Genomic DNA, 25,227 nt, shown 5'->3' on the forward strand with positions numbered 1-25,227 from the left:
GGTCAGCACCTCGGTTTTCCAGGTTTGCGATTCGTGACTGAGTGTCGGTGGCCAGGGATTCCAAGGCTTTGAGCCGGTCTGAGGTTGCTGTTAGGCTGTTGGCTGTCTCATTCTTCATGTGTTCAATCTTTTCTCCGTTGTTCTGAACATTCTCCATGATCGTCGCCATGTTCTCCATGGTCGTCGTCATGTTCTTGCTGATCTCGTGGATTGCCTTCGCGAGGCCTGCTTGCTGTTCCATGATGACTCTGTATGGCTGGTTGAGGAGCGCGTTTGATAGGCCCGTCATGCATCCTGTGATTTTTTGGTCAGTCCTTGCAATATCCATTTCTCCCCCACTCTCCAATGCCTGTACGAAGAACCCGGCGTCTAAGAGGGAGTTGTATAGGTGATCTAACTTCTCGTCCCTGCTCATCGAGCGATCTGCGAGGTGGCTGAATCTGTCGGCCTGTATGGATTCTTGGTCGATTCCCCTTTGGTCATTTTCGTCTCCGGATGACTCGATGTCTTCGTCCCATGGGACGCGCCGGTTTGGGTCGTTCTGGTCTCCCATGGTCATGTCTACGTCGTTGTAGGACTGCGGGGTTGGGGTGGTCGCGCGTTCTGCGTCCAGCGCCCTTTTCTTGTTTCCTATTAGTACGCTCTTGATTTTCGCCGGGGACGTGTGGGTGACTGATTGCGCCATTCTACCTACCCTTCCGACCGCGTTCTCCAGGAAGGAGGCGGTCGTGCCGGATGGGGTCTGTGGTCGGGTTTGTCGAGCTGTCCGTTGGGGGCGCGTCGCGCCTCCCTCCGGTTGGGTGGGTTTGGTGTACTGGGTTGGGATGGGTTGGGAGTATCTTTGTGAGGCATGTGTGCTTGGGGAATTATGTTTATGGGTTTTTCTATTGCTACTGTCTGTGTTCTCCTCCATACTGCTTCGACTTTTGCACGGCCTGGACCGTGGGAAAGAAGCGTATGTGGAAGTTCTAGATCAAGAAGCGGTGTTGAGGAATTTCGTTAAACCGTTCAAATGCCGTTTGGGGTCTAGGCAGGCGCCCATGGCAGTGCTCTAATTATCTCAGATAACTGCGAAATGGGCTCTGCATTGGTTGTTTTGGTATCCTCTTTCGCCACGTTGTCAAACGAAGTTCTCAGGAACAAGGTATTTTCCAATCGACTCATATAATAAGGATGAGCTTGCTTTCTCACCCCACTCAATACTTACCATGTCCTGTCCCAGATGTATACAGGGCTTCATTTTACCCGGTGAGCCTACCGGTACCATCCAACCCGATTTCCACTATGCCTACCTCGCGCCAGCGCCGAATGGGGAGCCTTCGAAGCGCGCTGTACTTCTCTTCACGGATGTTTTTGGGTTGCTCCTACAGAATCCCAAAATAATGGCGGACACTATGGCGAAGGAGTTGGGGTGCGATGTTTGGGTGCCGGACTACTTCAGGGGTGCGTCACCTTTTTGTCCTTCCAGTGAGGATGTTGTGTTGATAGTGAGTAGGCAGGCCCCCTATGTCCCTAACCTCGATGACCCCTGATCGTGCTGGGGTCAAAATGACGTTGTGGGACTGGGTCAAGTTTGCAGGGATCGCATTTCGAAACCTTCCTGCGCTTATTGCTTCACGGCCTGCCGTGGTTGACAAGCGTCTCGCTTCTGTGAACTCTGCAATCCCAAGTCACAAGATAGCTGTCTAATCTTCATCTTTGCATCTAGTTCTTTGCGCTTTTGAAAGAGAAGAAAATATATGAGAAAATAGGTGCTGTTGGGTAAGCGGAACTTCACATTTGCTCCTCTTCCCATTTAAAAGATCATCTCAGGTATTGCTTCGGTGGCGCGACCGCCGCACGCATGGGAAGCAACAATTATCTAAACAGTATTGTTATCGCCCACCCGGCGCCTATCAGCGATAGTGTTCTCAAATCTATTTCGATACCTACGGCATGGGCCTGTGCGGAAGGTTCGTGGGTTATTAGGCCGGTCCAATGATGATGGCACTGACACTTCGGTAACAGATGATATGTTCTTTCCTGAAATGAAACGCAACAAAGCGGAAGCAGTGTTCGCAGCAAGAAAAGACACAGATACGTTCGTGGATTATGAGTTCAAGGTCTACAAAGGTGTGCAATTGTTGGCGTTGGTGGTTCTGAGGTTATCTCAAATGGTGATTATAGGAACGGCTCATGGCTTCGCTTCTCGGCCCAACCTGGAGCTCCCAGAAATAAAGGCTGCTCATGAGCAGGCCTTGGAACAGACTATTGCGTGGTTCCAGAAGACGTTAATTCTATCGGAGCCTGTTCAAGAAATTACGGAGGGTTGACAGAAGTATCCAAGGACGGGAATATAATAGATATGACCGCTAGAGCTAGATATACTCGTTCGATATTCTTCTCTCCAGAGTTATCACAGACCTCAACACGAAGTCCTCAAAAAAAAAACTTGGAACACGCTGGAACCTTTCGCGTAGAAGATTGGCCAATTTTTTTGCACGATGCCTTCATTAACTCTTTAAAGCTGGTAGGATTAAGGTAGGATTGGCGGGAAGCTCAGTAGGTAGCAACCAAGATCTACTTGGTGACCCAAGGAAAGAAAAATCAAGCTCTGCAGTCTATCTATGAATCAACGATATATGGCCCGCTGAAATCACTCGCTAGGAAAGTTTCGTTAAGTAGAAGCGTTCAGAAGTTGAAATTTCTAGGCGACGTACTCCATAAACTCAAAGAAGACAATTTTCTTGTTAACCAACCCAGGTATCTGCATTCGTAAATCGTGAAGCCCCGGTTCAAGGTCACATTCAGGTTCGGCATCCGCTTGGAGGTCAGAATCACCATCCACCTGTGGGTCAGGTTCATCAGACATCTGCAGCTCAAACTCCGACGACGTCGACTCCATTTCGTCAGTCCTTTTGAATGAAACATCCACCCTCCTTAACTTCGAGAAGCGAGGATGCGTTAAGATTAAATCCAACTCTTGCCAAAATGGAAGGCGGCAAAAACGGGTGAGCCAGCCATCATCGACAACATGTATATCGTTAGGAGGCGGACTGTAATCCGCGAGCAACCTGAACTCCTCGAGATTGCTATCGGAGGTAATTTTTCGCAATTGAGTGATCAGGATTGGTAGAACATTGAGGTTAGGGAAGGTTTCACAGGCATAGAAGGCTATGTCGAGAGAAAATACTCGAAGATTCGGGAACGGGCGGAAGTCTAGGAGTTCATGGGGGATGCCTGAGTTAATCGTAGTGAAGTTAGAGAGGAAAACATGTAGAAGAAATATCGGGTATCTCACGAAATCACTCATAAGCCGGATACATCTGGATGACGACCAATTCTTCAAGTGACCGTGATGCACAGTCCACGAGTTCTGACCAATAAAAGCAATCGGCTGCACAGGTGAACCCGACACGTAACATTTTCAGACAAGATAAGTCGAGTGATCTGATCAGGTGAGGAATAATAAGAGCACAGTTGGTGATGTCCAAGAACTCTAGCTGGCTCCGGACCCGAGGCTGTGCGATCTCAAGGACGCGACCGTGAGGCCTTCAAAAGTGTACCCCAGAAGGACAACCCTTTGAGATATCTTGAGGTAACGACCTCGTACGGGATGTTCTCCAACTCAACAAATTCGATCTTGACCAGGCTGGGAAGCATGAATGTTTGAGAAAGTGCAGCTGCGAGTCTGGGGGGGAGGATGGACCAGTCTAGCTTGTGGCGATGCTCGTCTGCAAGCCACGCTCTGATGGCTAAGAATTTAAGAGACACCAGGAGCGGCAGGAGCAACGGGAGTGTTTCTTCGCGTGATACCCATCCAACTCTGGTACCCTTTTTTGAATCTGGAGTAGAAAATAGCGATTCTTCGATAATTATTCTCTTGATACACGATCCAAGCTAAGGGTTGGCAGAGACGATGGCATACAAACCACGACAATCTTTCGACCCCCGTTCGGCGTCACCATCCGTGCCAAGGGTCATCTGGTTGAAGAGGACTCTGCGACTAGCTGCAAGAAATGACCTGCTAGTGAGGGAGCAATTCAACAGACTTGGTAGGTCCTCATCAGGCTCGAGGTCATCAACGATTTTGTCGATCACCTCCTGTGGAAATGATAGTGGCGAGGGAGACATAGCTGGAAATTTTTCTGTTAAAGAAGTTGTTATCGAATGCGCCTGACGAAGGGAAGGAAAAACACGCTGAGTGACTTCTTGCGAAGGTATTACCAAGAAGATCGGTACCGTTCTGAAGGTTGAGCTCGCTCCAAGTCAAAGCCTGCCACTTGCAATCACAACGGTCGATGTGATTCTTGACTGTGGGAGATTCCTTCAACTGCAAACTACCCGCTACGGACAGTCGTTCTTTGAAATGCCACCAGGAGCTTGTGTATGCCAGGAAGAGATAGGAGCTGACAGTGAGAGCGATTCTGAACTTGTTCTCAACTTGTTCTGAACGACCGTGTAATGGCAGTGCCGCGTGCTTGCCTCCTGCGTGACAACACGCTCGTGACGTTTCTCGTGACTTGGTGCCTGATCTAGACCTGGTTCGCTGGTCGACCTCAGGTAAAGAGCGTGTCAAATAACTTGCTCTTCTGCCCCAACTTCCATGTCTATCTGTCCCAAGTGCAAAGAAGGCTACATATTGCCTGGTGAGCCCACAGGGAGCATCAACACCGACTTTCAAGGCGCCTACTTCGCTCCATCCCCCAATAAAGACGTGGAATCGAAACGCGCTATCGTGTTCCTCACTGATGGGTTTGGGCTGCCCTTGAAGAACTGTAAGATTATGGCGGACAACTTGGCGACGAAGTTGGAATGTGATGTTTGGGTTCCCGATTATTTCAATGGTGTGCTGGCATTTCATCCGGACATATATTCAAAGGAACAAACATTTTTGACAGGCAAACCGCTCATACCGCTCGATACGATGATGATTGAGCGAGCGGGAGAGAAGTGGTCGATATGGCAGTGGATAAAGTTCGTCGTTGGGACTGGTATCCCCAACTTTCCAGCATTTATCAGCAACCGACCGTCTGTTGCTGACAAACGCCTTGATTCTGTACGTCAACGTTATCATCGAACTCATGCTTAACTACAACATATTCTTTTAGTTCTTTGCTCTGTTGAAAGAAAAGAAATCGTATGAGAAACTTGGTGCTGTCGGGTGAGTGATACGTCGGGACTAGTGTATTCGTCGCTTACGCTGCAGAATAGATACTGCTTCGGAGGCACGACGGCGACACGACTCGGTGGAACTGATCACGTACAAAGTGTCGTCATATGCCATCCAGGACCGCCCAGCATTTCTGACATAAAGAAGATTAAAGTCCCCGCAGCCTGGGCTTGTGCTGAGGGTACGCGTTGAAATTTATTCCTTACCGTGGTACTCATCAGTCTATTGTTCATGTTGCTCAGAGGACCAGTTCTGGGGTAGGTCCGCCAGGCTGCAAGCCGAAGCAGCTTTTGCTGCGAGGAAAGATACCGACAATTTCGTTGAATACGAGTTCAAGGATTATAAAGGTGTGTGTACTTTCCGTTATTTGTCGAAATTGAGCGGCCTTGATAGGTTTAACATAGGAACTGCTCATGGATTTGCTGCGCGCCCTAACTTGGATCTTCCAGAGATCAAAGAAGCGTTCGAGCTGGCTTTTGAACAGACTGTCCAATGGTTTCAAAAGACGCTCACCGTCTGATTGGAGGTTTATTCTGGAGGTTTCTGTGGATAGTAGATATGGGTTTGACCTTGGATACGATTAGTATGACTCACTTAATACCCTGCATATACACGTTGCATTCGATGGAGGCTCATTTATATTTGATATGACGCGTCAAAACGCGTGCGCCAAAAATAGATGCGCAACTTCATGATTGTTGTGTATTGGATCGCGGGTACATCTGGGTACATACTTACAGGACAAACTTTCCTGCTTTTCGTTCCTTCCTCCTTCTCCAGATTTCCCAAGGTTCTGAAATCCCCTATTGACGCCTTTGTACTCCACTGTAAGTCCTTTAAATTGATCCTCTTGTATGCAAGTCGTCTCATAGCAACTCGATTCCCAAGTTTATAGCTTCAACTTTGAAGGTCTTCGCACACATCGCAGTATCAGTATTTGATTTTTGGTGCCCCTTACGACCTTGGGCTTCAAATTTTGCAGTGCCGTTAACACAAGCGCTTACCGAGTCTCCTTGAAAGTCAGCAATATTCGGTCCGTCAAAAGGCTTTTGAAAATTATTTGTAGGCCAATGGTTGAAATCAATTGGACGATATAAAACGAATAAGAACCTTCAATGCCAGTGGGACTGAACATCATAATACCAGATCTATACAGATCGGGGTTATTTTTACAAAAAATATCTTAGAACCAATGGTCCAACTCGGTCCCTGATTTGAACAGGGCTAGAACGCATCATAACACCATCGTTGTCTAGGTACACATATCATTATATATACCCACCAGCGGGATGTCCCTCACAATCTCGAGGCGACTCGGAGCCCACCTTGAAACTGCAAGTTCCAGCATCATGTGATGCTGGACGGGTCCAGCGCTTTCACGCTGGATCCAACGCTTTCGCGTTGGGGATACGCTCCGCGATAACCACTACGCTACCGAGTCTTACGAAGATAACGCGGCCAAAGTAATCAAGTACTGCTAAATTGAAGTTGACAGCTCGACGTGGGCACGTTTCAAGCACGTTGTTACTACTCTGGACCCGGTACCGATCTAGAGCCGACTATAACTTGATACTTTTTCAAAATAATCTCTCCCGCCGGTAAGCATGTTGGTAAAAAAGATGATAGCCATTCACGGTTTTCTTTTTTTCACTTGGTCGCAGTGCTTGGAAGCTGCCCCCTTCTTTGAACAAAAATCACCACAAGGTCTGCGATGACCTTTAACGACCTTCCATAATAACCACAAAAATCTACATTGCATACTATTCCATTCCGAGCGTAGCGGACGAATTCCAACACTATTGGGTAATTGTACTTAATACCCCGCATACTATTCAGTTTGCATTCGGTGGAGGCTCGTTCATACTCGATAACTTGAAAACGCGGGCGCCAAAAATAGATGCGCAACATGATTGGATCGCGGGTACATATAACAGAATTCAGGACAAGCGTTCCTTCTTTTCGTTCCTTCCTGCTTCTCCGGATTTTCAATGCTCTGAAATCCCTGACGCCTTTGTGCTATACTCCTTCAGAGAACTGAAGTTTTTGATTCTCTTGTACACAAATTATCTCACAGCAACTGAACCATTTCGATCTAGAGAAGTTGATAGCTTAAACTTTGAAGGTCTTCGCACACATCGCAGTATCAATATTTGATTGTTGGTCCTGAGTTTCGCTCCTCATAACCCTTGGGCTTTGAATTTTGCTGTGCCTTTGATACAAGCGCTTACCGACTTTCTTTGAAAGTCAGCAATAATCAATCCAGGCTTTTATGTTTGAAATCGATTGGACGATATACAACGAATGAGAACCTTCAATGCCAGTGGGACTGAACATCATAACAGCAGATCGGGGTTGAATTGGGGTTATTTTTACAAAACTATATTAGAACCAATGGTCCAACTGACCAACTCGGTCCCTGATTTGAACAGGGCTAGAACGCATCCTAACACCATTACTGCCCTCATACTGGGGCAGAGGGGTGTCACTCACAGTCTGAGCCAGTGGCTCAGAGCTGTGCGTCGAGGTCCAGCCATCACATATGATGCATATATGATGCCGGATGGATCCAATTGGATCATCATGGATCCAAGTTGGATCATCCACCGCTTTCGCGTTGGGGACACGCTCCGCGATAACTACTACGCTACCGAGTCTTGCGAAGATAATGCGCAAAAGTATTGAAGTACCGCTAAATTGAAGTTGACAGCTCGACGGCGTGGGCACGTTTCAAGCACGTTTCTGGTCAGCTAAATATTGTTTAATAATCTCTCCCGCCGGTAATTAGCATATTGATAAGAGAAACTACCACCGTGACGAGATTAAGCGTTTGAGCTTCCCAACGGTCCTGTTAGCTCAACCATTATGATGGCCATTCGAAGTGATCAGCCGGGCGTGTCGCAGTACATATTTGGGACCTACCCCAATAACCACAAAAATTTACATTGTGTACTATTCATTCCAAGTGTAGCGAACGCACCCCAACAATATTGGCCGTATATCTATGTACTGTGTATGTACCATTCAAATGCACTGCCAGGCTACGCATGAATTTTCAGGGCGGTGATTATGGGATTCCAAAATTTGTAATACACAATTCGGTAGCTTGATAAAAGTTGAAATTTGTCCGCCGATAGTGTGAAAATATTCTCGGTCCCCGATTCGAACAGGGCTAGAACGTACCTGGGTGGACCAATGCAAACGATTACATATTTATATACATAAACGTTGTGAAGGACCGCGCGAGTTTCTCGCGCAGCATAAAATGCTGGATACGCTCCGCGATAACCGCTACGCTACCGAGTCTTGCGAGGATACAACGTCGATAACAATTTCTTGCAAGCTGACAGACAGTACTGACATCATACGTATTCTAACACCATTCACTTACCTCCTCAGTTCCCCCCCCTCATGTGTCGCGCACTTTTTTTGTGTCTGTAAATCAGGAATACGACTCAAGTTCAGGTCTTTGCACGTCACCTATTTTAGCAACAAGGGTATATGAAAATTCTTGCCTTTCCATCCAGTCCACAACGGCCGCGAAGGGGTTCCGAGCGATGCCAACGAGCCCGAAAAGTCCGGTGATAAGTTTGGAACGACAATTTAGTTTCCTCAGTCCGAATGGAGAGAAAATTCTAGATAAAAAGAATATGGCGCGCTAAAGGTGAGTGTGACCTAACGATCCGTGAAACAGACGCCCTCCCAAGGATAGCGAGGACGACTTGCATAACAAGCGGTTCTGCCACGATATACTTGCCCATGGTCCAAATGTGTCGCAATACCTCAAGTCTTTGTTGCCAGATGCGGTGGGTAATTTGACGAAAAAAAAGTAAACGCAAAGCAAAGTAACGCAGTGGAGGCCGAATGAGGTATAATAAACTAAGCGCCAGGCCAGGAACTGAGCGATGAGGCTAACAATGACGCGTCATAGGAGGACACCGAGCATTTTACCCACCAATACGATTGAGGAAGGGGATTCACGCTATGTGGGAGGTGCAGGGTCTGCGGCGATGGGGACGAGGGTTGAGGGGTGAGGTTGGTTGCTGATGTAAAGAAAAAAGGCAGATGGGAGGTTAATGCGAGGCAGAAGGTCAATAATGTAATCACCAGAAGCAGGGTGAGAATGAGTCGGCGCCGGTGGACCAGGTCACCCAAGGGGCTGATTGGGGGAGCCCAGACACATAGCTGTGCCAAGTGATGAGAGATTACAGCATTTATAATTGGATTCGGAGGACTGCGCCCAGCTTGCACGAAGGTCGTAATCCTATAATTAAATAATTGATAATGAACAACGCCCTGGAGAAGTAGGATGGACCTATCGACCTGGAAACACCCTCATACGACACTTGAAACGACTTGAGATTTCAACTGAAATCGCACAAGGGTTCAGCGCTTCGAGATATCTAAACAAAATAACTGAACAGAGGTCGACAGTAGTAGAGGTCGGCAGTAACTAGAAGCTGGTTTGAGGGAAAATGGTCACCAATTGAGATTTGGAATGGAAACATACACCCCATACACAACGGCCATTTTACAACTGAACTTGAACGGGTTCTGCGGGTTGTACTAGAGGCGGGGAGGAAGTAGAACTCAATCATTCGTCCCGGATACGTGTCTTGAGCGGTGGAATGTCTGGAAACAACATCGCGGCAACCCAGCCTGGTGCCTCTGAGAAATCCATAACTGGAAACAGAGTTGGATGTAAGACGAAAGATGTATGGCCGCACGTCACACCGTACGACGCCATATTAAACACGGATGGATATGGGTCCGGCCTTGGGACACCCACACCTGACATGGGGTGTCATGAAAAATCAACGGTTACACGATTTATGAATCTGCAAAAAGAACCTATGTTTGATGTGAAGGCCGCGACCAATTCTCAAAATGTTTTCGGGTCGAAGTGGCACATCTCGCGCGCATTCGGCTTCACCGCAGCACTTCCATGAGGCTCAGCGAGTCTTTGGCTAAAGTTTCACGGGCTTGGAGCTTGAACTTCAAGAGGCGGATGTGATGTCGCTGGGGTTTCGGAGGACGGGGGTCTTGAAAGTTGATACCCTGCTCTTCGGGACAGACTACGTTTCAAAATGCTCAAATGGAATACATATTGAAGCTGTAGCAAATGAGGTAGGGCAGGAATGTTCAATGAAGGACTTAGCTTTGGCGGTGATGATAATGGAGAGACTCCGGCAAGCAGGGGACAATTTAACAAATAGCGCCAGATTACTGCACGGATAAACGCTCTAAATTTGTTGGTTGCCGTAGAAAGATTGGCCTTCCCGAAAGATTCGTTGGACTTGGTGAAGCTTGCGCACCTCAACCCCTCCCCGGACATGTCACGTGACTTACCACTTCGAACCTTGAACACCATCTTTTTTGTACTCCGTCTCGCTCAGACCACGATATGATCATGGTTGGCATAATATTACGGTATTCCAATAAATAAAAATGTAATTTAGGCAGAATTTTCTTTTTTTTTGTATACACATAGTCATCTAGAGAGATAATATACTACAGTTACATTCACGATCTTAGGCATTATATTGCCATCAGCTCAAATATGTATACATGTCTTTATGGCCTAGGTGGTCGAGCTCTGTATCGTGGGAACTGCAATTTCTCATGGTGTGTGGTTCGACTCCCGTAGTAAGATTATTTTTTGCATTTGGTTTTATGGCTCAAAAAGTCCGTAACCTGGATTATGGTGCGTTCCGACAGTCATTTTTTCAATGCCAAGTGGGTTAGTTTCTGGTAAGTTTGCTGCCATTATTTATGAAAGTTCGAGCCAAATCAGGATAACCGTGAAGCCATTTTTTTCATATGTCCAATAAATAGGCTGTGTTCTGTTTATTTTCTCCCCTCAATATATATATCAAATATGTAAAGAAACGTAGAAAATGTGCGAAGTCGAACGTTGATCTTGGAATATAAGATATGATAATGTCACGTGACGTGTCCGGGGAGGGGTTGAGGTGCGCAAGCTGCTTGGTGACCACGAAAGGAGTGTGTTTACGTGTATTGTATTTCCAAGTCCTTCAAAATTGTCACGAACCAAAGCCGCACAAACAGCCACATCATAATCCGACCCACTCCGAACGTTGACCAGCACCCTCACCATGCACGCCTCTCTCATCCGCCGCCAGCTCGGAGGCCTCGTCCCACCCAAAATTGCTACACCTAAGCTCGTCGTACGTCTCTCTGAGCTCCCCTGTCACAATGACCAACAATTTTCACTTAGTCTAGCGGCTCGGGCGCCTCACTTGGACCCCTCGTAGAGTTCTACTCAAAACTTCCTAAAGGTGAAGCCACGCCTCGTGTTAGCGGAATCAAAGGGCGATTCTTTACCGGAAAGAACGCGTCGGGAACACCGCTTGTGGCTTTAATTGTTGGGCTGTTTGGTATTGGATATACCATTGACTACAACAGTGAGTAACTCGCCCATTTCCGAAGCTTTGACGTCCTAACACCCGCAATAGTGCACTTGAGTACGTCCCGCTTTGGCTCTTCTTCCTCACGGGTTGATCCTCGTCACAGAACACCAAAAGAACCACGCCCATTAGATGTTCTTTATGAGACGTACCGTAATGGAATAGATCGTGTGCAGTGGGTGCTCAAACTGAGTGGTTATAGTCAAATTGCTGCTCCCTCCCGGTGGCGTGATACGCCGCCTTGTCGGGGCTCGCGCCCTTCATGGCGTTGTGCCCGTCACCTGGATCCTTTGATCGAGTTTATTTTGTTGGGCATCGCCCGGGCCCGCTGGGTTTCAATCGATCCCTTCTCGATGCCATGCCCTGACCTTCCGCAGGCCGGGCCTTCGTCTTTATCCCCTGTTGTGATTGCTTCTGCCCCGAAGACAGACAATAGTGTTTTCGTCCTGGGCGTCGCGGCGGCCTTGGCTAACATATTAATAGAAACCTGCAACACGCCCTTTCACTGAATTAGAATTCCTACCCGGCCAGCTGACCCACCAGTGGACATCGTTCACTAAATGTGCTTGAAGGGAATGCAGGCTGTTGGAATAAGAATGTATTTCTCCACAGCATGTGGGTGCTGTTGATCAGTTGATTTGCTGCACTTACTTGTCTCCCTCTCCCGAGAACTTTCGTCACACTGATTTCTTGCCAGTCCTCATATTCTATCCTGAGAGTGAAGAGCCCTTGGTCAAACGTGAACTAAATTTTGCTTTGAAGGGTGCTACATCATCGCTCGGAACCACCACCAGCTTGTCCCGATCCTCTTCTTCGACGACACGGGATGATTTATCAAAAACCAACCCACGATATATATCGCATTGGTCACACGGCCATTCAGCGAGGATCGCCTTAGGACCCTGAATAACTACACTTCCCGGACCGCCATAGGTTTTCTCGGCTCTCACTTCGACGACATGAGAGTGATTCGCTGGGAAGTGATCTAACTCACGATATATTGCACAGGTCACAAGGCCCTTTGGCGCGCTCTGCGAATGCTTTGAGCGCTCACGCCGCAATTGCATCGTGCCCGAACCAACCCCTTATCTCATAACGTGTCGGCCTCGAGTCTTTGCCACGGCTTATCATTGTGATGGCTTGTCGGTTCGCTCGTCGGCCGCACTGAAACTCAAGGTGTTCGATTCCTCCCGTGCATGTTCAGCGTTACATCACTTGACGAAGCTTGGCGGTTTTATACAACTTGCGATGACGGATGGACGGACTTACGGACAGAGAGCTCCGAAAGATGGGACGGATAACACTCTGCTACACCCTGATCGACATGCAAAATTTCCATTCATGGAACCTCTCCTACCAATAATGTATGAAATTCGCAGGTTTGTTTTTGATCCTGAACTTTAAGTTTTTGACCCTCCTTCACGATGAATAGCGCGGGAAGCTGTAAACGTCAATGCTAGACTGCGAGCACACTATTTTCAAGGGTCGGTTAGGTCTACATTTTGTTTGGACTTGATTCTTGATACCGCGATCCCGCCCGGATGTATGATGTCGATATGTCGCTTTCCATCGGAGCCAAGTAAAATCTCTTGAAGTGCGTAATTCCCAAGACCGATCAACCAGGATTTCATCTCTCTGTGATAGGGTGAAGGATCCATCGACGTCATTGATGCCCAAGCCGAACTCTGGCTGCAGCTGTGTGACCGCCGACTCAAGCCGACTCCCAGCGAGCACATGGTCACTTTGATTGTTGTTTCCAACATCACCAGACCAGGTTTTTCCCTGAAGATGTCCTTCCGTTGTGACAAGGCACAGACACACGTCATAGCGGAATGAAAAATTGGACATAACGAGACGAATACAATACATTGAAGTACAGCTATGAGATGAATGGGGGTATGGGGGTACAGATATGCGGGGTCGTGGCGATTCGGCAGTGTCATGTCAGAGGGCGGCCTTCCGCTCGAGCTTGGGCCGCGCGACATGGAAAGCAGTACTCGTCGACGTTGTCGACGTCCCGCTCTATATCTGGACCAAAGGTCTGTGATGAGAGTTGGTCAGAAACAGAAACAGAGAAGTATGAGTGCGTGTTCTCTCGCCTGGAAACAAGTGGGCTGACGGCAGGATGGCGGGTGCGCATAACTCTTCATGCATTGTCTGGAGTTACAATCGACGATGGCTTTGACAAACTGCCGTTGAAAGTGCTGTTTAATGACCATTAATAGATCCAGGACATGAACGCGATCATGAGACGAACCCCGCATTTGTTCCATCGTGTTCCTTGACTTCATAGAGTCAAGGTTTAGACAACGAGTTACCTGAGAACAAAAAACACACGCACGCTATCCGTTGGCACATAATTTCAAGATGAATTCGCAGTGTGTGAGTAATTGTTGGGGGGGAAACGTTGGAAAGAGTTGGCGATGCACGGAGGGTTCTTATGGGAGAAAGAGGAGGGTTACAGCTTTACACCACAATTCAAGCTGCGCTGTTTATGCAATTCAGAAGTCCTATTGGCATCTTACACGCGGCAATTTAGTTGCATACCCAGTCCATCAAAGAATTGTAATCACTTCCGTTTTAGCAAAAACAAAGCGTTGCCTGAGATCCTTGGAGATCGCCAGCCACATGCGCAAACGTTTTCTTCCGTTCCGATGATGGAATGTGAAATTCATGTGACATACAAGTGCACGTTTACCGCTGGGGTAGTGATGAACTGCTTTGCAGGTCTACGTATGAGGTCTATAAACGCTTAACAGCTAGAATTCTGGATGTGAAGTGCTTACAAGTTCAGAGGCAACGATTGATCAGAGCTATGCACATCAAATGCACATACAGAGCCAAGGTCCGAGGATAACTGTCTAGTTGCCGATCGCACGAGGGCAATCTTTATTATCTACGGGACCAAACCCAGTTGTGTTCCACTGCCATTGAATAAGGCCAATATTAGAGAATCGTGTTCAAAGGCATCAGATTTTGTTGGTCGACCTTTGTTGCAGGAGTGAATCATTCCACAACCGCCTGGCGGTTGTAAGCAGTTGTGAACCAATTAGAGGGTTCTATATTATAAAGGCGTCTGTATTTTACGTCAGGAACGCAGGGATTCGTGATGAAGCTTAGTGCAGGGGGGGATGTAACTCGTTTGTTTATCTGCTCTTATCCAAATTACGTAAGTCCGAGGACTTCAATTGATGGTGGTTGAAAAACATGTTTAACTTGATAACTGAAAACTCGCTGCGTAACATGGATAATAGGTCAGCGGGCTAGAGGGACTATCTTCCCGAGTTTCAAGTCCGCGAATACCCTTCTACTGATAAGGCTCGGATGTTCGGCAAATCACGACCACATACCCATGGATAAGTTCAAGTTGCGCATTCTTGGCGCATTATTGTCATCTTCTGAGAAGGTGCCTCTCTAGCGGCGTTCACGATAAGAAAATGTCTTCCATCGCGATCGCTACGGCTAGCCGTCTAACCTAGTAAATGGCGTGAAGCTTCCCCCCTTTTTTTCTTATCGCACGAAGATGGTATACAGGCAACTGAGTTTCTTCAGTCTAGGCGTACCACGACAAACTTTCGTGTTAAGAGGTTGAAGACGCTGCCAAATATGAACGCCATGAGGGAACAAGTAAAGATGATAACGTTGTAGGGCATGCTGAAGTCAGGTGTCGCGAGGTCCACGAGGAGACCGGTGGTATACATTCTGCTGTTTGAAGGTTCTACCGGGGTAATGACTGCCGGAGGCAAGTCCCACCCACGCTGGGCATCAGGTTGATGCTCTGTATAGCGGAGGAAAGCTTTCGTTACGTCCATCGTTAAATGGACGGTCGAGCGTGGAGGGAGGCTTAGCATTGCCTCAAATGTAGTAGGACGGGAATGGGGGACGGCAGGAACATAGGTGAAGTTGGATATGATGTTTTCTGGTATCTTGTTAAAACTGAGACACGACACCGAGGATCAGACCTACCTGAGGTGATGCCCTTGGCCCGTGCTTGGAGGGTGTGAAGGTAGAATTGGACGAGCCAAGGCATCGTTTCCAGATAACGAGCATAAACTGTAGTGGGTTCATGGTTTATAATGACCAAAGATAGCTGTCCACGATCTTGGCTCGACCCCTTTAGCGTCCTTTGAACGGAGAGCGGTGTCAGCGGAATGGGTTCTCCGAGAGCTGCATGGTCATTAGATTGGATAACCCATTAGTGTGGAAGGCGGCGTACGGTGCTGGAAATTCTGTTGCCAGTGCATGGCAACATTCAAAGGTTTAGCGACTAGCACCGAAATGTTAGGCGGCAACATCCGGAAAGAGGGATTCACTTGCCCGTTGCTACGTCGAAAAAGGCAGCCTCGCCTTCTATTGACGGATTGGGATTGATTTCAATTGCGTCCTGTTGCGGCAACACGACGGTAACGCGACTTGACACAGCAACGGGGCATGTTTTGTTGATAACACGGGAAAACAGGGATTGAAATGACCAATCTTCAATCACAGGATCAGCCCCATAACGAACTGCGCTGCAGAAGTAGCGGATACATACCTCGAGAAGTTGACAAAGAGTAGCGTAGTGGATCCATCACGGATTGAAAAGTAAGTCGAACCTCAACCCCGTCCTCTTCGTGCCACAGCACATGTACGCCCATTCCGTGCCAATCAGCGTCAAAAAGACGGTGGGGATTTAACAAGCTCGCGATGCCCGACAAAGACTTGCAAGGGAGGAGTTTGAGGAATGGCGTTAAATTCTCCGTACAAACATGCTCGGATGGTAAAGACGCGTGTCGGAGCTGGTGAGGCAGGTCGAATTCTGGCAATCTACCTTCAGGAGGAAATGCCTGTGACGGTGACGTAGTCCTTCGCTCGTCCATAGAGCCAAGAGAGGCACAGAAGAGACCTGCTAGAGCGTTTCGGAGGCCCTTCCATCGGTCGTCGATGCTGTTCTGAGGGGTTAGCGTAATACCCTCTGAGACGCGTTCGCGCCCACCTCATTGGAGCACCATCTCCCATCCACGCCCAAAGCTCTGCCCCCGTTCCAACGCCTTTCTCTTCTGGGTATCCCCACCGATCATAGTCCCACCTTCCAGCGTTCAATGTTAGGTGAAGCTCTGACACACCGTATTCTCTCAAGATCTGACCCAGCGCAAGAGGAAATACTCGATAGTGCTGAGCTACATTTCACGCTTCAATTTGAACCTTCAAGTTTGACGCAACAACTGAAATTACGCACCTTCATCGTCAAACCCTAACGTCCGGGGATCCCTTGGCGACACACCCTCCAGGCGCGTGGTGAAGGAGAATCTTGACGCTACTTTGCCGTCATTGAGGTTCCTCAACGACAATTCCTCAAAGAAACTTTCTACGGCAGCTAGGGTGGGTACACAAAGGCCGACGAGGAGGAGGAAGTGACGGATATTCCACATTTCCAAACACAAAATTGAGTTGGCACGCCGCCACTGTGTTTGTTTCAAGCGGAGCCCCAATTACATTTACAACTCTTTTTGATCTCTGATTTCGGGTAACGAGCACCAACAACGCGAGGCCGTGAAAAAGAGGTGAGGAACGGATTGATTACAGGAAAGGTTACAGTCCTGACTTTTCTGCAGGGTTTTAAACTTTCAGCATTGCCAGTCTCTGCGCACGAAAATTGACTCAGGCATCGAGATATCGCATGAAGTTTACCATTTAGTGATGTAAGGCTGACTCTCCGGCATTCTTCACTCTCTGAAAGAAGTTCAGAGTCGCAATGTCCGATTTTCCCTCGAAACAATTCAAAGTGGGGTTCAATGGAAGTCTAGATGGTGTACCGCGTGCCGCTCGGCGGCTAATCTTCAATGCGGATGTCCTCAAGGCCGCCAAAGTCTGCGCTGGTGACGTCGTCGCCCTGTCAAGTAGAGATCCACCCCATAAGGTCAGACTGAATTGCGTGACATTGCGTTCCACCCCGCCGACTCCCTCATGTTTGATGGTTTTCTGTATATAGGCCTTTGCCGTGGGGGTTGTGTGGCCCACTCTAGAACTCTCCCGGGACAGTAAGCGAAACTCTCACAAAATCACACAGAACGGGGGATTTATCCCAGCTTGAATACAGCGGTTCTCGTGTCCAAATCCCTTCTGCTTACGGCCGGCCTGTCCGTGGGCGATACCGCCCGGGTGTTTCCACTTTCCGGGGTTGGGTCAAACAAATTACCGCCAGGCTTACCGTCCCTTCGACAAGCCCAAGAAGCTGGTACCATACGATTGAAAGAAGATCTCGCAGAAAACATAATTCCTGTCACCAAATCAAGTTCAAGGGAGCACAAGGACCGTGATTGGCTTGACCTCGCCCTGCGTGAACTCTTAGGTCAGCTTTTCATTCTTTTCTAGCCTCTTATAGATGCCTCACCCCCATCAAGTTGATTTAAAATATGTTAACAACAACCAGGTGTTAGAGGTTTTGTATGAGGGTCAGACGCGCCGCTTCTCTGTGATGTCCGTGCACCCCAGAACGCTTCCCATTGATATCAAGGGACGAACAGGAGATCTCACACATGATCTCAATAGCCTTTCTATTAGCGCCCCTGCTCAGTTGTGGAGCGTCACTTGGGATACTGCCGTGGTGATCACAAAGGATCCTGTTGTTGAAGAAGTGCTATCCCATAAGGCAAGTTTTGAACTAATTTACCCATGAACGTTCATATGACTCAATTTCAGCCAGAAATCGAGGTTCTCGAACACAGTCCTGTAAACGAGGCATACTCGTCTGTTGGCGGTTTGAACAAACAAATCGCAGAGATTCGAGATCTTTTAGAGATACCTCTCACCCGCCCTGAGCTCTTCCGATATTTCGGTTTGTGATCAATTACTCTCGCCCCCCATAACGTTCTCATGGACAACCAGGGCTCAAGCCTCCGAGAGGGATACTCCTTCACGGTCCGCCTGGGACTGGGAAAACTCACCTGGCCCGCGCCATTGCATCCTCCACCAAATCCGCAGTTCTGGTCATCAATGGCCCTGAGCTCTCCTCTGCCTACCATGGGGAAACTGAATCTAAGCTTCGAGAGGTCTTCAAGCAAGCACGTGATAAGAGTCCCTGCATCGTCGTGCTCGATGAAGTGGACGCGCTTGTTCCGCGAAGGGAAGAAGGAGCGGGAGGGGAAGTAGAAAAGCGAGTTGTGGCGACTTTGTTGACGATTCTTGATGGTATGGAAGACGAAGGGGCTGATAATCAAGCGAGGGTAGTCGTCATCGGCACGACGAACCGTCCAAATGCCATCGACCCCGCCCTACGGAGACCAGGGAGGTTTGACCGCGAGATCGAGATTGGTGTGCTGCGATTGATACCTTGTTTCAGGCTTGAAATTGACGACGTACAACAGGAATCCCCGACGCCGAGGCACGTTTACACATACTCAACGTTCTCCTTGCAAAAACACCACATGGTATTTCTCCAACCGACCTCCAAGCATTAGCATCTCGAGCGCATGGCTACGTCGGCGCAGATCTTGGCGCCATGGTCCGAGAGGCAGGCACGATAGCAATCAAACGCTGGCTCAGCACGTCTCCAAGCCAGAATATAGCCAATTCGTCCATCCCGCTCACCCTGGAACTCAAAGATCTGGTCACGGCAATGCCCTTCGTGAGACCGTCCGCTATGCGGTCTCTGTTTGTTGAGACGCCACCAGTCCGCTACTCCGAAATTGGAGGCCAGTCTACTGTTATCCAAAAGCTGCGTGAGGCTGTTGAGTGGCCTTTGTTGTATCCGGAAGCATTCCAACGGCTCGGTGTGAAACCGCCCAAGGGAGTGTTGCTGTACGGCCCTCCTGGGTGCAGCAAAACTATTTTGGCACGCGCGTGTGCTTGCGAAAGCGGAGTCAACTTTGTTGCCGTCAAAGGTCCCGAGGTGTGTCTTATTTTGTGCAAATTTCCCCAGGCTCATTATGATTTTACAGCTTTTAAATAAATTTGTGGGTGAATCGGAAAGAGCCGTCCGGGAGATATTCAGGAAAGCACGCGCGGCTTCTCCTTCAATAATTTTCTTCGTAAATCTTTCTTCTTGACAGTATGCTTCGCCGGGCTAATGAAAATATCAAGGATGAGGTCGACGCGCTCGCAACTTCACGCTCTTCCACAGATAGCGACACAAGTTCCTCGCATGAAGGCGTGCTAACTAGCTTACTGAACGAAATGGACGGCGTTCAAGAGCTTGTGGGCGTCACCGTCGTCGCAGCGACCAATCGCCCCGAAGCTATCGTGAAATTCTCCACAACTCAGCGTTGTCAATAAACCCTGATATTTATTTTGATTATAGGACTCTGCGCTGATGCGCCCCGGAAGACTTGATCGCATTCTATACGTCGGTCCTCCTGATCGAGAAGCGAGAGAAGAAATTTTGAAGATAAGAATGAGATCAATGACTGTTGGGCCGGAAGTAGACGTGAGAGCCATCGCTGAACTTGTGAGTCTTGTTCCTCGGGCATTTTTTGATAAATAACCCACTCTTCTCGTCAAGACTGAAGGATGTTCCGGGGCGGAGATCACAGCGCTCTGCCAGGAAGCCGCTATCCTCACAATGCAAGATGACATGAACGCGCCATATGCAAGTCCTCAGCACACCCCCAGAAACATCATTCTTACTCATTGTTGTCACTTAGGTCCCACATGAAAGGTTCATCGCAGCCGCGAAGTCTACAAAACGGCAGATCACCCCTGCGGTGCTGCAAAAATTTACTAAATGGCGAAATGAAAGTGACGCTCGGACGTTGTAAGACAAATACATATGGGTATCATACGGACGAGACAACGACGTGGGTTGCCTTTCTTAATATTCTGTCTGCTACATCGCCATCGATCATGAAGAGGCTTTCAAGAATGGAAGTATAGCATATGTTTTAAAGCTTAATGGACAAGGCGAGATAGATCGCGACGAGGTAACTTTTTTTTAGAGAATCTTTGTTGGTGCGTGACGGTCGTTAAATAAAAGGGGGGTAAGGAAAAGAGAAAATGGGCGATGGACACATGTGGGAGGGTTAACTATAATTTGAAGAGTGATGCAAACTAAGAGTTCAGGATCAGTGCCACGAGAAGGTTATCCATCTAGAATACATACGACGCTGGCCGAAGGTAAAATGCAAGTTGGAGGTGCTTGGAGTGGAACCTTGAAAAAAACTTGTCAGGAAAAAATCACAATGACGCTCATGTGACTGCCAAACCCCGAGATAGAAGTTGGGAAAAAACGAGCAAGGCCATGAGGTAATTTGCCGTCGGCTGAAAAGAAAAACATAAGTGACAAAAAAAATGGGAAGGCCATGCTCACCGGAGTTGAAGTGTCTCCATCTTGAATACCCAGCTCAAAAACAGAAACAGCCAACCGCCGCTTCACCGTTGTCAGCGGTGCCACGTCCGGTAAGACGATGCCTGAGACCTTCGAGAAGGCCCCCAACAATCATCAAGTACTGTCTGCCTGCCCACGCCCCTGTGAAGGAGCGACTTTCTACACCTGGGTAACACCAGTACCCGGGATGCTTTAGGACATGTGTGGTGCGGCGAGTGGTTGTTCTGTGAATGAAAGGGTACCCGCTAAACGCGTCTATGAAGGTACGAGCTGATGGCCCAAGGGATGCTTGTAAGGTGGCCGACAAAGCGTAATAATAAGGATAGCTTACAATAAGCGCATGTGCCCTCCCAGATAGAAACGCCACGCTTGGGGAAAAAATCGTCGTCAGAAAGACACCGCTGGAGGTTAAATGGTAAGGCGATGGCCGAAGGAAGAAAGATTGACGACTCACTGATATTTGCATACACCGCACATCGACGAGGCCAATCCCGCCACAAGACAGACAAAGCCACTTATGCACCATGTTAAAACAAAGTCAACCTTCATCCAGTGGCAGTCCTGGCAGATGGTGTGTCACTCCGGCCCCTCTGACGGGAGGGGCCACGCCAGCACCCCAACACCTGGATCGATTACACACCCAGGCAAGGGATGCGGCTACTTAGGCTCATGGCCACCACGCAATAGGAGATGTGACCGTGGCGATGTCTGACTCGGCAACTGGAATGGGTGACTCGCCTAAGCTGCAACGCGTTGAGGGCATGACCTGCTTTAGTGTTCGAGCTTGAGATGCTGTTAAGTTGGCGAGATGGTGTAAATTCTGTTAAATTGCGTATCATTGGGCGTAGGTGGCTGACATAGAAAATTAGTGTGCCTGGAAGCTGGCGGGATAGCGTGGCGTACCAGGCGTGAGCAGCGGCACGAGGAGGCGGACATCGGAAGGAGGAGGCTCTAATGCGTGAATGTTCGAGTAGTGAGCGATGATGTTGGGGCGGCAAGGTGACGTAGATACTATCAAAATTGCATGGGTGTGAGTGGCTGACGTAGAGAATTAGCGTGCGTGGAAGTTGGCGAGATAGCGTGGCGTACTAGTAAGCGTGAGGAGTGCCAGTGGCTCCAAAGCCTGAGGCGGAATCATTGGAGAGAGATAGAAGAAACTTGAAGAGTAAAGGCGTTGGCTGTAACTCCACAATAAAAAGCAAGGCGGGAGACAATTAGGAAGGTGGTGGTGGTTTGAACCTGAGCGATGGTTTAGATTGGGACCATGTACTTCAGATTTTTTCTCTGAGCATTCGATTGATAGTGGCTAATGTAGTGGTGACATGATCTGCACAGTATTTGAAGTTTTGCGCTTGATATCTCCTTTCAGAGGGCTGTAAACAACGCGAGGGCAACCACGAAGAGAGGGCAGGCCCCGGGAAGCTCAGGCCATTTCTTGTCCAAAAATAGCGGATTTGAGGGCCCAAAATTCGGCCTATCTTTGTCCTAGAATAGCGGATTTGAGGCGATTTGGATGGCAGGTTTGTCCACAAATAGCGGATTTGAGGGTGCAACTGAGCAGGAGTTTTTTGAAGTTGTCACTGATGGCGAGGATCTAAATCATCTAATTACTGGTAACAAAGACGGGGAAGCAGGCTTCATCTGTAAACGATTGTCTTTGACAGTCTTGTTGCAGTCTTGCGTCGTCAAACCCCCTAAATTCACACCCTTCCTTTTTAGGGAGTGTCACGTGTCGACCCCAAAAGATAGCGGATTTGAGGTCCGTTTTGGCGACTTTTTGCGGACAAGAAATGGCATGAGCTTCCCGGGGCCTGAGAGGGCGTATGTCTGGCGACCACAACCGTTACACACCGCTTCCTTGACCGGCCCTAAACATGGAAGCTCAGCAGTTTCTCTCCAAGGTCGAACGAGGATTGAAACTTGAATGCAGACCAACGGCGAACCTATCTCCTTCTTTCTGTTAGAGTTGCCATTGGAAGTTATAACTGAGGTGTTGAAGTTATTAGATTGGCAAACCGTCCTCCGTGTAAGACAGGTGAGTCATGACTGATCTGCCGTAGACGGTAGAACTTCCACTTATCGAAGGCTTTAGACATGCAAACACCTTTCTGATGCAACGAAAGCGAAATCCATTTGGCTCGGCTTATTCTATGCGTCCAACGCCTCTCATTCGCGCTCCCCATTACGCCTTGAGCATCCCATGGAGCTCTACACCTCACGGGAGCTCGAATATCTTGTTTTGCGGCGGTCTAGTGCACGAATTATACGACAAAGACGGACCGAGCTGTTCCCCCCTTTGACTTGTCGGTTTCCTATCGATGATCTCTATGTCGGCGCGCTCATTTTAATCACTGGAGGACGCTGGCTGCTGACCGCTTCCGCCACCGGTTCTGTCTGGTATTACGATTTGGATGCACGAGCTCCGGTGAAAAGACTGTTAATACCGGAGCAAATGGAATATCTCCATGGCTTTTCAAATGGCGTAAGGATGGTGGTTGATATTGATAACAAATCCTCACTGTTGTCATTCAACCTTGCCATGGTCATGGCAAGAACCAGTGCGTCTTGTGTATTTTACTGAAGTATAAAACTTGATGTTACTTGTAAGTTGTACCATCAGCACCCGATTCACCTCGAACCCGAATCGCTCAGGTCTGGCATGTAAGTCTCCAACTCGATGGCCAAATTCAGGCGGCGAGCCTGACAGCCACTGGAATGGGCTCTAGTGCTTCCTACGATGCAGATGCCTGGTGGAATGATGATGGATTGCCCTCTCTACATGCTCGTGTACACTACCTGATGACTAATCTAATGGTCATGTGCTCTCCTGTGGGAATGCTCCTTTCCCTATTCCATCTGCCCCCCTCCATTATGGAGGCGTCCTCGCCTCCTCGCTGCCACTCTGGCTCCAATTCCCATCGCGTCCTCCTCCTGTACTTCCTCCTCTTCTTCGTCATAGAAAAAACCCGCCTCTCCTCCGCTGTCGTCCTCTGAATCTCGCAACACCGCTTCCTGTGAGTCCTCGCCGTCTACTACCTCTTGGGCTTCGATCTCCTGTGCTGGAACTTCCGCTCTGCTGGGCTCTTCCGCAGTAAGCGCATCTTCGAAATTCTTCTGCTCTGCTGCTAATGTTGTGCCCTCCCTTGGCGTGAAACTCCGGAGGCGTCTTGCATGGAATAGGCCGTCGAGAGGAGCGCCCTCCAATGTTTCAAGCTTGTATGAGTTGAGGAGCCGTTCTGCGACGCGGCGAGGGGGTGACCACATGGGGGCCAGCTTGCGCTCTGTACTAAGGGTTAGGGCGAGTTTATTGTTGTATACTTGTACCAGTTGCCCTGTCTTGAATTCAACAACTCCTGCCTTGGAGGCCTTGACCCTACGATTGAACGCGGTCTTCCGTTGTACAGCATGATGCACTGCCTCGGCGTAGCCGTCGAGTTGTTGTTGTGCCGCATATGTCATGTGCGTGTCGACGTCAGCGGGCGGTAAGAAGGATGAACTGACCTCCAGTGGTGTTTTCAACGTGTTCACCACTAATCCCAGTAAGACCTCCTTCGGGCTGAACTTGAGAGCTGGCAGAATCCGCCAATTGAGGATGCGGATGGCCTTGTCGAAGTGGTCCGGCCACGTTGTCGGTAGCTTGTCCCACGTGGTGGTTTGCCATCCATCTTCGCCAACCTCAGGTGCGCATAACCGTGCTAGAACATAAAGGAGAAGTTTGTTGGTGCCTTTGACGAGCCCGTTGACCCATGGAGAGTATGCTGCCACTGTGTGTAATTTAGTACCCCAACGCTCACAGTTCTCTGCAACTTCCCGATTCTTGAAATGCTTGCCACCATCTGCCATGAACGTCTCGGGGGGAGCGAAATTGTGGAAAATGTCGTCAAGAGATTTGTTGGTTGTTATGGCGGTTCCGTGAGTTTTAAACTTGTACCCCCACACATGCTGCGAACACGTATCGAGGTAGATTCCAGCAGTGTGGTAGCCGCCTTTCCCTACAGGCATTGACAGATAATCGCCCACCAGCAGCTCGAAGGGATGACACCGGGTTATTGGTTGTAGAAGGGAGTGTAGGTGTGTACCTCCAAAGTTCTTGCACCGTGCACAGTCCAGGATGGCTTTGACAATGGACTCGTCCAGCTTGGGGCTGTGGTATTGATCCAACAACGCCATTTTCATGGTGTCACGATGCCAGTGTCCGCCCTGCTCATGTTCGATCTTCGCCAGTGCGACCGCCTCAGCCCTTGATACACATTCCCTCCTAGCTCGCGCACGTGTACCACTTCCCCCTGCCACAAACCACAACTTCCCTTCGTCTATCATGTACTGGGTCTTCTGATGTTGCGCACGTT

At 48.8% G+C, this 25,227-nt stretch overlaps 7 protein-coding genes across 7 annotated transcripts in view; 3 read left to right on the forward strand and 4 right to left on the reverse strand.

The window, feature by feature from the left end:
• LACBIDRAFT_332950 (uncharacterized protein) overlaps positions 1 to 852 on the reverse strand; it is a gene marked incomplete at both ends in the record, with an annotated part of 2,564 nt that extends 1,712 nt beyond the window's left edge. Inside the window, 2 exons of the mRNA XM_001887563.1 lie at positions 10 to 617; positions 695 to 852. Of these exons, the coding sequence (XP_001887598.1) occupies positions 10 to 617; positions 695 to 852 (766 nt within the window). The remainder of the gene's footprint in view (positions 1 to 9; positions 618 to 694) is intronic.
• Positions 853 to 1,208: 356 nt separating this feature from the next.
• LACBIDRAFT_310457 (dienelactone hydrolase endo-1,3,1,4-beta-D-glucanase) lies at positions 1,209 to 2,312 on the forward strand (the record flags this gene model as incomplete). Its single annotated transcript, XM_001887503.1, has 5 exons — positions 1,209 to 1,443; positions 1,496 to 1,659; positions 1,709 to 1,761; positions 1,813 to 1,952; positions 2,008 to 2,312. The coding sequence occupies 5 exons, from the start codon at positions 1,209 to 1,211 to the stop codon at positions 2,310 to 2,312; spliced, it is 897 nt and encodes a 298-aa protein (XP_001887538.1).
• A 374-nt stretch (positions 2,313 to 2,686) lies between these two features.
• LACBIDRAFT_332952 (uncharacterized protein) lies at positions 2,687 to 4,593 on the reverse strand (the record flags this gene model as incomplete). Its single annotated transcript, XM_001887564.1, has 4 exons — positions 2,687 to 3,219; positions 3,546 to 3,824; positions 3,912 to 4,127; positions 4,207 to 4,593. Coding segments are annotated over 4 exons (1,413 nt in total), but the record flags the coding sequence as incomplete, so codon positions are not given.
• Positions 4,594 to 4,745: 152 nt separating this feature from the next.
• LACBIDRAFT_295539 (dienelactone hydrolase endo-1,3,1,4-beta-D-glucanase) lies at positions 4,746 to 5,781 on the forward strand. The gene is made up of 6 exons (XM_001887504.1): positions 4,746 to 4,826; positions 4,881 to 5,038; positions 5,091 to 5,143; positions 5,194 to 5,333; positions 5,395 to 5,499; positions 5,557 to 5,781. Exons 1-6 carry the CDS (start codon positions 4,766 to 4,768, stop codon positions 5,670 to 5,672), a joined length of 633 nt encoding a protein of 210 aa, XP_001887539.1. The 5' UTR covers positions 4,746 to 4,765; the 3' UTR covers positions 5,673 to 5,781.
• A 5,443-nt stretch (positions 5,782 to 11,224) lies between these two features.
• LACBIDRAFT_295540 (uncharacterized protein) lies at positions 11,225 to 11,765 on the forward strand. Its single transcript, XM_001887505.1, has 4 exons — positions 11,225 to 11,337; positions 11,388 to 11,574; positions 11,626 to 11,634; positions 11,684 to 11,765. The coding sequence occupies exons 1-4, from the start codon at positions 11,266 to 11,268 to the stop codon at positions 11,707 to 11,709; spliced, it is 294 nt and encodes a 97-aa protein (XP_001887540.1). The 5' UTR covers positions 11,225 to 11,265; the 3' UTR covers positions 11,710 to 11,765.
• A 1,638-nt stretch (positions 11,766 to 13,403) lies between these two features.
• LACBIDRAFT_310461 (uncharacterized protein) lies at positions 13,404 to 14,034 on the reverse strand. The gene is made up of 4 exons (XM_001887565.1): positions 13,919 to 14,034; positions 13,835 to 13,862; positions 13,677 to 13,781; positions 13,404 to 13,618 (listed from the first exon to the last, which is right to left on the reverse strand). Exons 1-4 carry the CDS (start codon positions 13,933 to 13,935, stop codon positions 13,517 to 13,519), a joined length of 252 nt encoding a protein of 83 aa, XP_001887600.1. The 5' UTR covers positions 13,936 to 14,034; the 3' UTR covers positions 13,404 to 13,516.
• A 6,860-nt stretch (positions 14,035 to 20,894) lies between these two features.
• LACBIDRAFT_310464 (uncharacterized protein) lies at positions 20,895 to 21,355 on the reverse strand (the record flags this gene model as incomplete). The annotated part of the gene is made up of 2 exons (XM_001887566.1): positions 20,895 to 21,279; positions 21,333 to 21,355. The coding sequence occupies 2 exons, from the start codon at positions 21,353 to 21,355 to the stop codon at positions 20,895 to 20,897; spliced, it is 408 nt and encodes a 135-aa protein (XP_001887601.1).
• Positions 21,356 to 25,227: the final 3,872 nt, after the last annotated feature.

The sequence above is a fragment of the Laccaria bicolor genome, genomic scaffold (assembly GCF_000143565.1).
Source record: "Laccaria bicolor S238N-H82 LACBIscaffold_46 genomic scaffold, whole genome shotgun sequence".
NCBI lineage: Eukaryota > Fungi > Basidiomycota > Agaricomycetes > Agaricales > Hydnangiaceae > Laccaria > Laccaria bicolor.

Excerpts from the sequence above, each read along its gene's own strand:
- LACBIDRAFT_295539 (XM_001887504.1), top strand. The coding sequence starts at position 4,766 with ATGGCGGACAACTTGGCGACGAAGTTGGAATGTGATGTTTGGGTTCCC. Across the intron at positions 4,827-4,880 it reads GGTTCCCGATTATTTCAATG|GCAAACCGCTCATACCGCTC; the intron begins GTGTGCTGGCAT and ends CATTTTTGACAG. Across the intron at positions 5,500-5,556 it reads CGAGTTCAAGGATTATAAAG|GAACTGCTCATGGATTTGCT; the intron begins GTGTGTGTACTT and ends GGTTTAACATAG.
- LACBIDRAFT_295540 (XM_001887505.1), top strand. The coding sequence starts at position 11,266 with ATGCACGCCTCTCTCATCCGCCGCCAGCTCGGAGGCCTCGTCCCACCC. Across the intron at positions 11,338-11,387 it reads TTGCTACACCTAAGCTCGTC|TCTAGCGGCTCGGGCGCCTC; the intron begins GTACGTCTCTCT and ends ATTTTCACTTAG.
- LACBIDRAFT_310461 (XM_001887565.1), bottom strand. Across the intron at positions 13,782-13,834 it reads CACGATGGAACAAATGCGGG|CACTTTCAACGGCAGTTTGT; the intron begins GTTCGTCTCATG and ends GTCATTAAACAG. Across the intron at positions 13,619-13,676 it reads GTCAGCCCACTTGTTTCCAG|ACCTTTGGTCCAGATATAGA; the intron begins GCGAGAGAACAC and ends CTCTCATCACAG.